Source organism: Cyanistes caeruleus, chromosome Z (genome assembly GCF_971803275.1).
Source record: "Cyanistes caeruleus chromosome Z, bCyaCae1.hap1.1, whole genome shotgun sequence".
NCBI lineage: Eukaryota > Metazoa > Chordata > Aves > Passeriformes > Paridae > Cyanistes > Cyanistes caeruleus.
In genome coordinates, this window is record NC_141732.1 from 7,962,658 (window position 1) to 7,979,003 (window position 16,346).

Consider the following 16,346-nt stretch of genomic DNA (forward strand, 5'->3'; position numbering starts at 1 on the left):
TTCAGCTGCTGTTCAGCGGCTCCCCTGGGTGCTTTGGGCCCAGGCAGCCGCCCGGGCACCACGTTACACATTTGACTTCAAAGACAGCATCCGGAATTTGGAGACGCCTTTCCTGTTCTTAGCAACGCAAGACAGCACAAAAAGACTTGCAGAGTCACCCCAGAGCTGAGGCTTCAAAGCAGCTTTCTAAGCTGCAGTCATCACCACAAAATGGATCCACACAAGCTTGCTGCTTCTGCTTGTAGCCTCAGAGGAAGGCTTCAGAACCACGCAGTTTGTTTCCTTGGCCACATCAAACAAGAATCGCCTCCCCCAGGTTCATGGACCAGACAATCAGCGCCCAGCAGCAGCTTAACAAAGGCCAAAAGACAGATGGGCCAAGTGACTCTGTAAAAATTTAGAATTACTCCACACAACTGCAGAACACTTCCACTGGCCATACACAGGGTTCCAAAAAGGGAAAGCAAACCAACCAGACCTGCTGAGGCCCAGAACTCCCACCTGTGCCCTTGGCCATGGCATTGGAGAAGCCAAGAGACACAGCTGCACTGAGCCAAGCAGCCACATGCTCGCCCGCACACGAGCACCAGCGCTTTGGTGCCTCAGCACGACAGCTCAAAGCCCAATTCCCAGCTGTCTTGTGCTGGAGGGAATGGCTAGGTGCTGCCAGGACTCCAGCCCTCAGCACCCTCAGCCTCCAACAGCAAGCGCTGGCTGGCCAGAAACTTGCAGCTCTGCCCCGCACTAAAGACAGCTCCACCCAGAACTGGCACTTACTGTCTGGGATGGCTCCACCTCTTCGGTGAGCACAGCTCCACTCTTCTGCTCCTCTTGCCCAGTTTCCCCCTCTTTGGCTCCCTCTCCAGGTGCAGAGGGAGCCAGGGCTGAAACTGCTCTTGCTTCTGGGCTCTGTGCAAAGAGACAAGCACAAGGGACAGGCCGTTACTTATCACTTCCAACTTTCCTGCTTTTCACATCTACAGCCAACCTGCTCTACTCAGGAGAAACCATCAGCTTGCACAGCAAAGGGATTCTAAGTCACTCCCGTTAAATGAAAAAAGGGCTAATTCAAGCCTACTGCATATGGCTCTGAATTCCATATTCCTCCTTGGCTACTAGCAGCAAGCAACATTCCCTGGGCAAAACAAGGCTTGTAGTTCTCTAAAGCCCTGACATAGAAAAGGAGGAAATAGTGCACAATGCCTTTGCAGTTCCTACTGGACATCTGCAAAGCTAAAAGTGTAGGGGAATCTCATCCAGTGCTGGAAAAGTGCAGCAAAGCCTGTGCAGAAGTAACTTTCTTTGTTGGAGCAAGGGAATAAGGAACCGGCCTTCTCCCCCTAGCAAAACAAGCAACCAACAGATGAAAGAAAGTGTCACCTGCTCCAGTGTCTAATGTACTTGGAAGCAGGGAGGGATCTTTGCCAGGGAAACGGCCCTTGTGGTGAGCACTGTCACGTAGGGATTGCTGGAAGTCTGCCTGATGCTCCCTCATCAGCCTGCCTGTCTGACACCAGCCTAAAGCTCCCTCCGCACCGCCTCACTGGACTTGTCCTTCTAGTGGTTGACATCTGCTAATTTTACTTTTCTGGCTAATCTACTAAAGAATGACGTTGCTTTTAGCACACGCTACAATCACCAGGGAGCTTACTCCGTTCTTTTTTTTTCTTTTTTCTTTTTTTTTTTGCGTGGGGGCGGGAGTTATGCATTAGGAGTAGGTTAAAACAGGTTGAAAACTTAGCCAGAAAAAATAAACTTGATTATCAGGATTGCAAGTATAAGAAACCACAAGAAAACTACTAGATACTTTTCCACCCCCTACCCAGCTTTTTCTTCTCCTAACTGACTACGCAGACACAAAACTTGGGATGGTAAAGCAGAACTAACTATACACTAGTCTTATATGAGTTTTTGCAGGGTGAGGACGGGGGGGGTTGGTTACGGTAGGGAGACTTGTTTAGAGAAAAGCAGGTTCTTGGTGTTTTTTCATTATCAGGAATTGCAGGAGCCCTGGAAAAATGTTGCTATCCTCATATCCTTCGCATTTTCACAGCTTTCTTACAAGAGTGTTTATGGGCTAGGAACTCATGGGGTATTATTTTATGGATGAGTTGTTTAAAGGCAGAGGTTTTTCTTAGCTGGTTTTCGCAATCATCTCTGGAAACAGAGCCTTTTTTCTTCTCTCCCTGGGCGCAAAGGATTTGCATCCCTCTCATCTCTTTCTCTCTGTAAAGTTTTGATGGGGTTACAGCTTCTTTAACATTTGCTTGGCTTTATTAATGGATATTTTGGTTCAGATTTACAGTCTCAGTACTTCATTCTCCCCCCCGCTACTCTCATGAATTAAAGGAGATATTTTAGTATATTATTGTTTATTTCTATGGTACTACTGAAAGAATATTTTAGTCCTATTTGCCATTTTCTCATCCCTCTTTGATTTCAGCTTTGACTCATTCTTTCATTGACTTCAAGGTTTTTAGGTTGCTTTTCCCCATGTTGTCACTGTCCTTTTCTCTCCCTGCAGAGAAGAACAAGGTCTGGAGGTCTCATCTGCCTATCTGACAGGGTTCCATTTTTTATCTAGTGGCCGCAGCAGGCATGGTGCTGGATGTCAGGCCACTCGGGGCACCTCTCTGCCCTGGCAGGGGAAGTAGGCTCGGCCTGGAGCTGTCAAGCGCCACGCAGGACTCAGCGTCGGCAAGATGTCAGCAGCCGTGGCCAGGCCCAGCCTGGGGCCGGGCTCCTGCCGCCTCCATTCCTCGCCCGGGAGCCGCTGGCGTCCGGCCCGGCCTCCCCCAGGCCGCCCAGGCCGTGGGCGAGCAGGGCCAGCCTCACCACACCTCTGCTACCTCCTGGGTCCGGAAGCAAAAGGGTCAGTTCCCAGGCTCGTGCATTGTACACTGGTGCATTCCCAGGGGCAGATTGAATTTTTCAGTGCTGTTGTAAAATGTTGTCACTTCTCACAACTTGCTCACTATTGGCTTCTTTTAGGCACAGACAAAGTGTCCAGCACCTTCTCACAAAGAAATCACTTTTCCCCTGTGTTCCTTACGTCTTTCCCCAAATAACCATTAAAATCACACTACCATAGTCATCCACAGCCTTCCCCAGTGCCCTTCTCCTTCTCTGGACACGCTCCAGCCCCTCAATGACTTTCTGATCACAGGGGCCCAGGACTGGACACAGCACTCCAGCTGCGGCCGCGGTGCTGCCCAGTACAGGGGGACGCTCACTGCCCTGCTCCTGCCGCCCCACTATTGCTCACACATGGCCAGCATGCCCCAGGCCTTCTTGGCCGCCTGGGCCCAAGCTGGCTCATGTTCAGCTGCTGTTCAGCGGCTCCCCTGGGTGCTTTGGGCCCAGGCAGCCGCCCGGGCACCACGTTACACATTTGACTTCAAAGACAGCATCCGGAATTTGGAGACGCCTTTCCTGTTCTTAGCAACGCAAGACAGCACAAAAAGACTTGCAGAGTCACCCCAGAGCTGAGGCTTCAAAGCAGCTTTCTAAGCTGCAGTCATCACCACAAAATGGATCCACACAAGCTTGCTGCTTCTGCTTGTAGCCTCAGAGGAAGGCTTCAGAACCACGCAGTTTGTTTCCTTGGCCACATCAAACAAGAATCGCCTCCCCCAGGTTCATGGACCAGACAATCAGCGCCCAGCAGCAGCTTAACAGAGGCCAAAAACAGATGGGCCAAGCGACTCTGTAAAAATGAAGAATTACTCCACACAACTGCAGAACACTTCCACTGACCGTACACAGGGTTCCAAAAAGGGAAAGCAAACCAACCAGACCTGCTGAGGCCCAGAACTCCCACCTGTGCCCTTGGCCATGGCATTGGAGAAGCCAAGAGACAGAGCTGCACTGAGCCAAGCAGCCACATGCTCGCCCGCACATGAGCACCAGCGCTTTGGTGCCTCAGCACGACAGCTCAAAGCCCAATTCCCAGCTGTCTTGTGCTGGAGGGAATGGCTAGGTGCTGCCAGGACTCCAGCCCTCAGCACCCTCAGCCTCCAACAGCAAGCGCTGGCTGGCCAGAAACTTGCAGCTCTGCCCCGCACTAAAGACAGCTCCACCCAGAACTGGCACTTACTGTCTGGGATGGCTCCACCTCTTCGGTGAGCACAGCTCCACTCTTCTGCTCCTCTTGCCCAGTTTCCCCCTCTTTGGCTCCCTCTCCAGGTGCAGAGGGAGCCAGGGCTGAAACTGCTCTTGCTTCTGGGCTCTGTGCAAAGAGACAAGCACAAGGGACAGGCCGTTACTTATCACTTCCAACTTTCCTGCTTTTCACATCTACAGCCAACCTGCTCTACTCAGGAGAAACCATCAGCTTGCACAGCAAAGGGATTCTAAGTCACTCCCGTTAAATGAAAAAAGGGCTAATTCAAGCCTACTGCATATGGCTCTGAATTCCATATTCCTCCTTGGCTACTAGCAGCAAGCAACATTCCCTGGAGAAAACAAGGCTTGTAGTTCTCTAAAGCCCTGACACAGAAAAGGAGGAAATAGCGCACAATGCCTTTGCAGTTCCTACTGGAGGCCTGCAAAGCTAAAAGTGTATGGGAATCTCATCCAGTGCTGGAAAAGTGCAGCAAAGCCTGTGCAGAAGTAACTTTCTTTGCTGGAGCAAGGGAATAAGGAACCGGCCTTCTCCCCCTAGCAAAACAAGCAACCAACAGATGAAAGAAAGTGTCACCTGCTCCAGTGTCTAATGTACTTGGAAGCAGGGAGGGATCTTTGCCAGGGAAACGGCCCTTGTGGTGAGCACTGCCACGTAGGGATTGCTGGAAGTCTGCCTGATGCTCCCTCATCAGCCTGCCTGTCTGACACCAGCCTAAAGCTCCCTCCGCACCGCCTCACTGGACTTGTCCTTCTAGTGGTTGACATCTGCTAATTTTACTTTTCTGGCTAATGTACTAAAGAATGACATTGCTTTTAGCACACGCTACAATCACCAGGGAGCTTACTCCGTTCTTTTTTTTTCTTTTTTCTTTTTTTTTTTGCGTGGGGGCGGGAGTTATGCATTAGGAGTAGGTTAAAACAGGTTGAAAACTTAGCCAGAAAAAATAAACTTGATTATCAGGATTGCAAGTATAAGAAACCACAAGAAAACTACTAGATACTTTTCCACCCCCTACCCAGCTTTTTCTTCTCCTAACTGACTACGCAGACACAAAACTTGGGATGGTAAAGCAGAACTAACTATACACTAGTCTTATATGAGTTTTTGCAGGGTGAGGACGGGGGGGAGTTGGTTACGGTAGGGAGACTTGTTTAGAGAAAAGCTGGTTCTTGGTGTTTTTTCATTATCAGGAATTGCAGGAGCCCTGGAAAAATGTTGCTATCCTCATATCCTTCGCATTTTCACAGCTTTCTTACAAGAGTGTTTATGGGCTAGGAACTCATGGGGTATTATTTTATGGATGAGTTGTTTAAAGGCAGAGGTTTTTCTTAGCTGGTTTTCGCAATCATCTCTGGAAACAGAGCCTTTTTTCTTCTCTCCCTGGGCGCAAAGGATTTGCATCCCTCTCATCTCTTTCTCTCTGTAAAGTTTTGATGGGGTTACAGCTTCTTTAACATTTGCTTGGCTTTATTAATGGATATTTTGGTTCAGATTTACAGTCTCAGTACTTCATTCTCCCCCCCCCCTACTCTCATGAATTAAAGGAGATATTTTAGTATATTATTGTTTATTTCTATGGTACTACTGAAAGAATATTTTAGTCCTATTTGCCATTTTCTCATCCCTCTTTGATTTCAGCTTTGACTCATTCTTTCATTGACTTCAAGGTTTTTAGGTTGCTTTTCCCCATGTTGTCACTGTCCTTTTCTCTCCCTGCAGAGAAGAACAAGGTCTGGAGGTCTCATCTGCCTATCTGACAGGGTTCCATTTTTTATCTAGTGGCCGCAGCAGGCATGGTGCTGGATGTCAGGCCACTCGGGGCACCTCTCTGCCCTGGCAGGGGAAGTAGGCTCGGCCTGGAGCTGTCAAGCGCCACGCAGGACTCAGCGTCGGCAAGATGTCAGCAGCCGTGGCCAGGCCCAGCCTGGGGCTGGGCTCCTGCCGCCTCCATTCCTCGCCCGGGAGCCGCTGGCGTCCGGCCCGGCCTCCCCCAGGCCGCCCAGGCCGTGGGCGAGCAGGGCCGGCCTCACCACACCTCTGCTACCTCCTGGGTCCGGAAGCAAAAGGGTCAGTTCCCAGGCTCGTGCATTGTACACTGGTGCATTCCCAGGGGCAGATTGAATTTTTCAGTGCTGTTGTAAAATGTTGTCACTTCTCACAACTTGCTCACTATTGGCTTCTTTTAGGCACAGACAAAGTGTCCAGCACCTTCTCACAAAGAAATCACTTTTCCCCTGTGTTCCTTACGTCTTTCCCCAAATAACCATTAAAATCAAACTACCACAGTCATCCACAGCCTTCCCCAGTGCCCTTCTCCTTCTCTGGACACGCTCCAGCCCCTCAATGACTTTCTGATCACAGGGGCCCAGGACTGGACACAGCACTCCAGCTGCGGCCGCGGTGCTGCCCAGTACAGGGGGACGCTCACTGCCCTGCTCCTGCCGCCCCACTATTGCTCACACATGGCCAGCATGCCCCAGGCCTTCTAGGCCGCCTGGGCCCAAGCTGGCTCACGTTCAGCTGCTGTTCAGCGGCACCCCTGGGTGCTTTGGGCCCAGGCAGCCGCCCGGGCACCACGTTACACATTTGACTTCAAAGACAGCATCCGGAATTTGGAGACGCCTTTCCTGTTCTTAGCAACGCAAGACAGCACAAAAAGACTTGCAGAGTCACCCCAGAGTTGAGGCTTCAAAGCAGCTTTCTAAGCTGCAGCCATCACCACAAAATGGATCCACACAAGCTTGCTGCTTCTGCTTTTAGCCTCAGAGGAAGGCTTCAGAACCACACAGTTTGTTTCCTTGGCCACATCAAACAAGAATCGCCTCCCCCAGGTTCATGGACCAGACAATCAGCGCCCAGCAGCAGCTTAAAAGAGGCCAAAAACAGATGGGCCAAGCGACTGTGTAAAAATGAAGAATTACTCCACACAACTGCAGAACACTTCCACTGGCCGTACACAGGGTTCCAAAACGGGAAAGCAAACCAACCAGACCTGCTGAGGCCCAGAACTCCCACCTGTGCCCTTGGCCATGGCATTGGAGAAGCCAAGAGACAGAGCTGCACTGAGCCAAGCAGCCACATGCTCGCCCGCACATGAGCACCAGCGCTTTGGTGCCTCAGCACGACAGCTCAAAGCCCAATTCCCAGCTGTCTTGTGCTGGAGGGAATGGCTAGGTGCTGCCAGGACTCCAGCCCTCAGCACCCTCAGCCTCCAACAGCAAGCGCTGGCTGGCCAGAAACTTGCAGCTCTGCCCTGCACTAAAGACAGCTCCACCCCGCACTAAAGACAGCTCCACCCAGAACTGGCACTTACTGTCTGGGATGGCTCCACCTCTTCGGTGAGCACAGCTCCACTCTTCTGCTCCTCTTGCTCAGTTTCCCCCTCTTTGGCTCCCTCTCCAGGTGCAGAGGGAGCCAGGGCTGAAACTGCTCTTGCTTCTGGGCTCTGTGCAAAGAGACAAGCACAAGGGACAGGCCGTTACTTATCACTTCCAACTTTCCTGCTTTTCACATCTACAGCCAACCTGCTCTACTCAGGAGAAATCATCAGCTTTGATATCAAACGGATTCTAAGTCACTCCTATTAATTGAAAATGACTACTTTAGCCATACTGTATGGAGCTCTTAATGCCATTTTCATCCACATCTTCTAGCAGCAAGCTACATTCACTGCGTAAAACTGGGCTTTAATTTCTTTCAAGATTTTGAAAGAAAAATTTGGAAATACGTAGCCACACCTTTCCTATTTCTGCTGCACACATTTTAAATATTTACTTCCAGCCTTGTCCGCTGGCTATCTATACTCTTCTGCTACTGGCTATGGTTACTGCTTGCTCTACCATTCCTAAACACCTGGAATATCAAAGATTGCTTTCTTACTCACCTTTGAATGGCCAGTTCTGCATACACGCCTCAGGTGACCTGCAGTGAGCAAGGGAAAATGAACCCAATGGGGTGAGAAAACTGCCTGGGCTGCTGAATCCCATAGATTATGTGAACCCAAACAGAGGGTATTTTCCTTCGACAGCCTTCCTCAGGAGACACAATTCTTTCACACATCCAACAAGGAACTGGGCAATATTCTTGCTTGTGCCTACGCTTTGGCCTGTTTTGCTAGTATATGAATACAAACTTGATCAAGATAATGCCATTTCTTCTTTAGCACTCAATGCTTCTGTTCTACCCCGGACACAAAGCAGCTTTTTCAATCCTCTCCTTCAAGTACTCCTGGGGTTTTTTGTTTTTTGGGTTTTTTTTAATTTTATTAGTTGCATGCAGTAGTTCTCATTAACTTGCTGAAAAGAATTCCCCAGAAAATCTTCCCCCAAGTCCCCCTGGACTGTGGCAGATCTATTGTGAAACAGAGCAGCACCAGCTCCAGGCTTCAGGAGCTGACACTGCTTCGGAGTTTGCCCTCCATTGCAAAGGGAATCACTATTTTAGCACTCAGAAAAGGGTGAACTCAGATAGTCATATCCTTTCATGATAATTTTTTTTTGAAAAAGAAGCTTTCTTTGAATTCTGGGAACAACTGCAGAGATTTTAGAAGGCCTTTCAAGAAGGTCTCTCAGTCTACATTTTCAAAGTTGTCCTCCTTCATCCAGCAAACTGAGGAAGCAACAGACTCTGCTGCCACAGACTCCCCTTCTCTCCTTTTCCTCACTTGTGGAGGGAATGGAACCCTTGCAGGTTGCCTTGCAAATGCTGCCTGCAGACCCCTGGCTACAGACACCCTGTTTTTTGCTGAACGTGTTGATAGGAGCTTTACCATACCAGTGGCATCCTAATGGTCCTTCTGTTTCAAAATCAACCCAGGCACTAAGAAAAAGCAGGAAGACCTACAAAAGCCAGGTTAGGTTACACCCAGGGAAAACCTCTACTTACATGCCAGGTTTGCCAGATAATAGCCAGAATAAACAATGCCATAAACAGTGCAAACTGCAGCAGCAAATTGCTCCATCATTGGAGCACTGCTGTGGCAGTTTGCAGACTGTGCTCCAACACAAGAAGAACGAGGCTCCTGTCAGTGTGCGGCTGCCCACTGACAAACGCCTCAAGCAGGAGGATGCTCCCGCACTGAGCAAGCCCAAGAGCTGCTCTGACACTGAGGCCTTCCGTGCAACAAGGCAACCTTCTGATGTCTCCATGACAATGCGGCAACCATGCCCTGGCATCACAAAGCAAGTGTTCTGCCTTGGAATTTATGCAAATTTATGCAAAGCAACCCAACCTTCCCTACAGCAAACACAAAATAGCCTGGCAAGTTCTCCTCTGTCACAAAGGTGCACAAACTCCCCTGCTGGAACAAACCCTGTTGTTCAAGGGATCCAAGAGTAAAACCAAGGGTGCTCCAAGCACCTACAGCCTGTTCCCCAACTGAGCACCCAGATGAGACCAAAGGAAACCAGTCCAAGAAAATGGCCCAAAACATTGCACAGAACCATGAAAGAAAGCACTGTTGCCATAACAGCTGAAATAATTCCTAACAAATCTCTCCACATATTTGCACATTTATTGGACATACCCAGGGTTCCTTCGTATGTCTGTCTCTACCTCAGCCTTTATTCCACTTTGGAAGCAGTCAAACTGGCAGGATTTGCCCACCAGCAGCAGCTGCTGCTCTAAGCTGGGAATAAAGAGTGGTGCTGCTGATTTCCAGAGGCTTCTGTCCCCCAGGTGAAGCCAAGGCAGGAGCAGGATGAAAGGTGCTAGCACTGCTGCTGCTGCTGCTGCTCTGTGCCACAGAGTCCCGGCCAGGCAGGGCACACTGCCCACTGCGCTGTGGGCTCTTTCTCCTGCCAGAGCTGGGCACATCTGGGAACAAGTGATGATGGGAAAATCATGGTGTTGGGAAAACCAAGACATTTGTGGGGACTGCATTGCTCCTTACACACTCAGGCCACCTGCAGCACAGAGCTTTGGCCCCCAGAAAGGTAAACCAGAGGGAAACTGCGGCAGCGCAGCAGGAGCTGCTAAAGCCTTCCCGAGAGCTCTGTGTCTCCAATGGAAAGGGATAGCTCTGAGCATCAAGCACTCATGCACCGCTGTGTTGTCTGAGGGTTGACAAATAAGTACGAGAGGGGTTCTTTGTATGACATTCCTGTGGAGTCTATTGCTCTCACACAGAAGGGAACCAGGGACAAAGAACCCAGAACAGAGAAGGGACTACGGTTATCCACAGATACGGAACATCAGAACTGAGGGCCACGGGTTGAGGGCACAGGGGCAGTGCAAAGGTGGAGCCAACCAGGGTCTTGGTGGTGGAGTGACAGGGAATGGCAACCAACAGAGAAAACAAATGCAGGGAACATTCTAGAACTGGAGTGGAGACTAGGGATGACATAATTCTTGGCTGGGGACAAGGAATGACATAACTAGGATGCTGAAACTGGGGTACATAAAACACCAAAGGAGACATAGGAGAACATTCTTTAAACAGAGGTCACATCCCAGAGCATCTTACTAACAACTTTCCCCACCAGCTCCTGGGGTGCAACAGGAAACAGCTGGAAAATGTTTCATTTGGACTTTTCTTACCTGCTCAATAGAAATTGCCAAACTTAACATCACCAAGCAGGGCCCAATCCCCATGGCCAGCTCAGGGTTAGAAAGGAGGCATTATTTTAGTTCTGCTCTGGGTGTGTGGGGAATCCCTTCCCTAACTTGTGCACACCCAGCAATCTCACCTACTAGTTTGTATCCATGGAACTAAGACATATTCAATGCTTTGCTGAAACTCACAGGCTAAATACTGCCCCAAATTAATGGACATATTTAAATCACTTCTCAGAATTTATTGACATGAGAGCAGGGCTGTCCTGAGGCTCTCTGGTAGTCATTGTCATAGGTTCAGGAGGAAACCAACACACAAAAGAACCTGACCCAACTGGGGTTGCAAAGCAAATTTATTCTATTACTTGCAGTAGCAAATAATACATACCAACCCATGAATTCCAAAAAACCCACTGAGCAGGAGGAGATGAAGCATGGTGCTTGGCAAGAGGGCAGGTAGGCAGTGCACTTTTAGGACATCCCATACATCAAAACAGTGATCGTTTTGTATCTCACCCTTCTCACCCCTCCAAGCCAGGCCTTATATCTCCTGCTCAGGAGTGGAATTTTCCCAGTGACAGCATCAGCTCCCACATGGCCTGCACATGAGATGAGGTCACGATGGCTCAGAATACCGACTCCGTGCCAACAAAGCCTCCATTCTGCATTGTTCCTCTTTCAAAAGTTAACTGCCCACCCATTGACCAATCCATTGTTCCCCTTGCAAGGGCCAAGTTCCCACCCATTAAACTATATAGCTTTCTGAAGTTTCTGAAGTAACTTACTCCCGAAGTAATCCTGGCTAGCTCTGGCAGGGGTGGGGGGGGTGGGGGTGGGGGGGGAGGGGGCCAGGAAGGCTCTTTACAGCCAAGATAAAAGACCAAGGGGCTGCTTCACCCTCCAGAATAAAGGAGGATATTTATTCTGGCTGGGATCCAGGAGAGAAAAGAGGGAGAGGATACATTTCCCAGGCTCTTTCAAACCCCGGGAGAGGGGCCGAGAGACATACAACACCAAGTCAAGGGAATAACATTTCACGGACAGGGAGGGGAGGGGAAAAACACGTCACAGCTGCAGGAAGGGTTTACACAGAAACTAAGTAACTCCCAGAAATGTCCATTACCACAGTTTTCTTGGAGTTTTCTGAAAGAGTCAGAAGGAGGGGAATCTTCCAAATGAGTTGATGTTTCAGAAAACTTTATTTATTTACAATCCTACTCTATAATCCTACTCTACAAAACTACTAGGCAATCCTACACTACAGTCCTACTCTACACTGGTTATGAAGATAATGTCTTCTGTCACATTTTTGTCATCTTCTTCTTCTTCAATGAAATAATGAGTGGTGACAGGGTGGATGCTGGCTTGGTTGATGTTACAAATGGATGCTGTCCACATGAAAAAACAACGGAAAACATTAAACCATGACTTTCCAAGCTCAGTGCTTCACAGACTCACTCAGGATTCCTCTGCTTCCTAGAAAGACCCAGAAAGGGGGCAGATAAGACCATCTGCACCTCCATCTTCATGTGCAGTACCTTGCCATCACAGGCAAACCTGGCCCAGAGTCCCACTCATCCATGAATTCTGGTGTCTAATCTTGATGGGACTGTTTCCCCGCCACTGCTCTAGAAATGGTGCTTTCTGTCCCTGGGGTTTCTACCTTTCAGGAAACTCCAAAGCCTCACATAGGCCCCTCTCTTTGAAAAACAGGCACTGTGCTAATTTCCACAGGCAGACCGAGCAGTGTCTACCTTTCCATGCCCTGCTCCTCCAGTACTGGATGGCACCTTCCTTCCCAGCAGGGACAGCCAAGTGGCACTGGGTCCTGCAGTTCCCTCTCTGCCACACAACCTGGCAGTAACCCTGGGGCAGTTGCTGTCTGCTTGACCGTGCCAGGCTGAGGATGGGGCAGGGACAAGTCCCACTCAGCTGTCCCTGTTTGCACGGCAGAAACCTCTAAGAGAGGGGCAGGGGGCACAAACCAGGGCCCCTCGGAGGTTCACAGTGAGCCCTCGACAGCCCCTCCTTCCCACAGCCAAATCTCTGACCACTCAGCCAGGACTGGTTTCCTTGGCTTCCTCCACCACCATTACACACCTCTGTAATCTGGATTGCTCTACATCAATTCTTTTGTCATTAGATAAAACTGAACACCCCACCAAATTACAGAGCAGGGCAACAGAAACAGAGCGCAGAGCACCTCTCCTCTGAGGACAGGCTGAGAGACCTGGAGTTATTCAGCCTGGAGAAGAATAGACCCCAGGGAAACTTCATTGCCACTTTCCAAATCTTCAAACTGGCTTCTGAGGGAGTGTGGGACATCTTTTTGAACAGGTCCAGTTACAACAGGATGTGGGCTAATATTTTTAAGAAAAAGGAGAGCGAGTCAGCGCCCCTAAGGTCTAAGGAAGAATTTCACTCAGACCATGGTGCAACACTAGCACAGGTTGCCCCAAAATCTCGTAGGTGCCCTGTTCCTGGAACCATTCCAGGCAGGTGGGAGAGGGCTCTGAGCATCCTGATCGCTTTAAAGATCTCTCTGCTCATTGCAGGGCACTTGGATCAGGTGACCTTTACAGGTCCCTACAGGTGAGGAGGAGGAAGGCTCATCTGATGACCTGGATTGCAGTGGAGGAGGAGCCCATCCCTGGGTCACTGTTTCACCTGCAGCCCCTCGGCATTTTACCTGCAGGAGCTCCTTGGCAGACCAGCGCCGTGCCTCGTCTGTCTGCAGGCAGCAGCACAGGAAATCACACAGGCATGGTGAGAATAGGTTGGGCTGCTGCAGCTTTGGTCTCCCTCCTGTGGCTATCCGTTGATGCTGGAAAAAAAGGAAACACAAGGCTCCACCTGTTTCTTTCCCATCTGTAACTGCTCTCCCAGAGCCCATTGTTAAAGCTCCACTCTGCACTGGCAGTTTCTGCCATAGCAGAGAGGTAGAGGTGACTGTCCTATACCAAGAAAAAACCTAATCCCAATGCAGCTTTTCCAACATCCAGCAGATCTTGCCTTGGCAGCTGATTACATCGACTGACTTGGTTATGGGAACTACATCACCAAAAGCATGTTTCCTTCTCTGAGGATTCACACCAGCTTGACATATTTTGTCATATGACTATTTTGGAGACTTAGCTATACTAACTCTACTGCTTCCAAGGATTATTACATGAATAATCTCTACAGTGCTTGTTGGTCCCTTAAGCACAGCTGCCAGAAAACAAAACTCATCAAGCTTTTGCCGCTGTTGTTCTCGAAAACAATGGTAATTGGGAGAAAAGAAAGGAAATCCACCAGGCATTCCTCAGGCAAGGAAACAAGCATTTGGAATCTCATATTCAACACAGACACATTAAGATGCCTGCACAAATGTATTAGGATGAAAATGCCAGTTTGGGCCCAAAGGGGCACACAGGGGCTGCCTGCAGCTCTGTGTCTCAGCAGTCTGCAGGTTTCTGCTTCTTTACATGGCAAAAAGGAAACCTTCTCATGGTCAACACAGAAGAAGGAGAAGTGCCATCCCTATGGTAATCCTCTGCTCCTTTGGATACTCAAGTCAATGCATTCATGAAATGCCAATGCATTCCACAAAGTGCCAGGCAAGAAAAGGGAGGTTTTTGCAAGTTCTCCATGACACCAGGCTCTGCCATGGTCTCCATAAAAGCACCCATCCCAATGCTAACAGCCCTGTGCTGGTGGCACTGAAGTAGATGGTGACCAGAGAGACTTTGTTATCATGTGTTCTTCAATCTACAGGAAACCTCCCAATCCTAAAACAGCCAACACATTCCCCTTGAGTAAAAGTAATCCTTGCAGCTTTCTTTCCTTTTCCCACATCACCAGAGGTCACAAAGGAGGTTTTATTCTGTCCCTGTGGAGCTGAGCTCAGCCACACAACATGGTGGGGAGCTGGAGTCCTCACTGTCACTGGCACTGTGCGACCCAGGATGGCCCTGCTCCTGTGCTAAAGGAACAGCACCGGTGTCAACCTTGGATCCCAGCCCCAGGCACCTAACTGCGAGTTCATCCACATGTTAGACTACCAAGAAAGAGCCAAGGGTGCTTTTTCTTTTTCTTTTTCTTTTTCTTTTTCTTTTTCTTTTTCTTTTTCTTTTTCTTTTTCTTTTTCTTTTTCTTTTCCTTTTTCTTTTTCTTTTTCTTTTTCTTTTTCTTTTTCTTTTTATTTTTATTTTTATTTTTATTTCTTTTTCTTCTTCTTCTTCTTTTTCTTCTTCTTTTTCTACTTCTATTTCTTTTCCTTTTCCTCTTTTCTTACTTTTTCTCTAAAACTGAAATTGGGAAGATTCAACCTCCATTTTGAAAGATATTCATCACACATCTTACTGTTCCACTGAAATATTCTTGTCCTTCAGAGACAAAGCTCCAACAGTGTTCAAAAAGCAAAGGAGAAATGTCAGGAATGGCTGAAGGACAAAATGGCACGTTTCTGAACTGGGTACCTGCCACTTCTCTTCTGATGCAACCAAACCTACAGCAGATGCTGATGTGCTGCAGGGACATTTTTAGAAGGGGACCTTGGTGGAAGTGGTGCCAGCAGATGGCAATGGTATTTTGTCCAATTGCACACAGGACATGGGACAGGTGAGAAAGTCAGCAGGATCAGAGAGTATTTTCTCCTTACCAAGACAGGAATTTCATTCCAGGAAGGAACTTCTCGTTCCACCATTTCGATGCCCACAATTCCAAAAGACCATATGTCCATTTTGGGGCCATATGGTTGCCCTGTCACGACTTCAGGCATCCTGCACCCAGAAGTGCCGGCCACGGAGCTCTGTCTCCTGTGCTCAGGGGTGAGCTGAGCAGAAAGGCCAAAGTCAGCTGTGGAGAAAACAACACACCATGAAAGGCAGCTCCAATTAGGAAACCAAGCAAAAGAATTGCCCACTCCCAGTCTCAGAATGTGTTGTTGAATCTCCTGGACAACTTTCCATTCTCCATTTCCTTGGAGCCTTAGCCAAGGAAGTATGGTATTGGCCACTTCCCCAAAAAAACAGGGTTTTAAACACTGCTCACAGCAGTGGCCTTTATTCCCCTGGAGGTTCAGATTGTTGCTCCCTCCCTCTGGCAGGGACACACATACACAGACCAATGCCACTCCTGACTGCTTGTGCTTCCTTATCATACCTCTCTGCATATCACAACTGAGCCCTCAGCCCACATCAGGGCCCCTCCACTGCCAGCAGCACCATTTTGGGGGAGCTGGCAGTCACTGAAAGCAACCCCACACCCCACATCCCTGGAAGGCTGAACCTGACCAGGAATACACTGACCCAGCTTGACAGAGCCGTCCGTTCTGAGAAGGATGTTGCAGCTCTTCACATCTCGATGGATCACATGGTTCGAATGAAGAAAATCCAGTACTTGTAGGCACTGAGAGAGAAATAGAAACAAGGGGGCAAAAATGAGTGATGTGATTTCATCACACAAGCAAGGAAACAGCTGTAAAAATTCCCTTTGCAGGGGAATGGGGAATAATGGCAGAACACAGTGCCACTGAGAGGAAGAGCCTGCTGCTGCAACAGGAGCAGAGCAGGACCTTTGTCAGGAAAGGCATGGCAGCTTTTGCAACAGCACCAGCAACTGCTGTTGTAGACTGTCCCCTGCAAACCAGGCAGAGTCACTGCAGCTGCAGTGGATGTCCTCTCCC

The 16,346-nt window shown here is 49.1% G+C and overlaps 1 protein-coding gene and 1 long non-coding RNA gene across 4 annotated transcripts in view; both read right to left on the reverse strand.

Annotated features, from left to right (window-relative positions):
- The window catches only part of LOC111924466 (uncharacterized), a 50,978-nt gene extending 41,686 nt beyond the window's left edge, over positions 1-9,292 (reverse strand). The window contains exons 1-5 of one of the 3 annotated variants that reach the window (XM_086867862.1): positions 9,011-9,292; positions 8,010-8,047; positions 7,440-7,571; positions 4,097-4,228; positions 778-909 (exon numbers count right to left, since the gene is read on the reverse strand). In XM_086867862.1, the coding sequence (XP_086723988.1) occupies positions 778-909; positions 4,097-4,228; positions 7,440-7,571; positions 8,010-8,047; positions 9,011-9,089 (513 nt within the window). In that variant the 5' untranslated portion in view covers positions 9,090-9,292. The remainder of the gene's footprint in view (positions 1-777; positions 910-4,096; positions 4,229-7,439; positions 7,572-8,009; positions 8,048-9,010) is intronic. The other 2 variants (XM_086867863.1, XM_086867864.1) reach the window with 2 other exon arrangements.
- Positions 9,293-12,039: 2,747 nt separating this feature from the next.
- On the reverse strand, positions 12,040-16,059 carry LOC147648072 (uncharacterized). Its single transcript, XR_015280622.1, has 4 exons — positions 15,970-16,059; positions 15,321-15,517; positions 13,368-13,502; positions 12,040-12,066 (listed from the first exon to the last, which is right to left on the reverse strand). It is a non-coding gene; the product is annotated as an uncharacterized LOC147648072 (long non-coding RNA).
- Between the last annotated feature and the right edge of the window lie 287 nt (positions 16,060-16,346).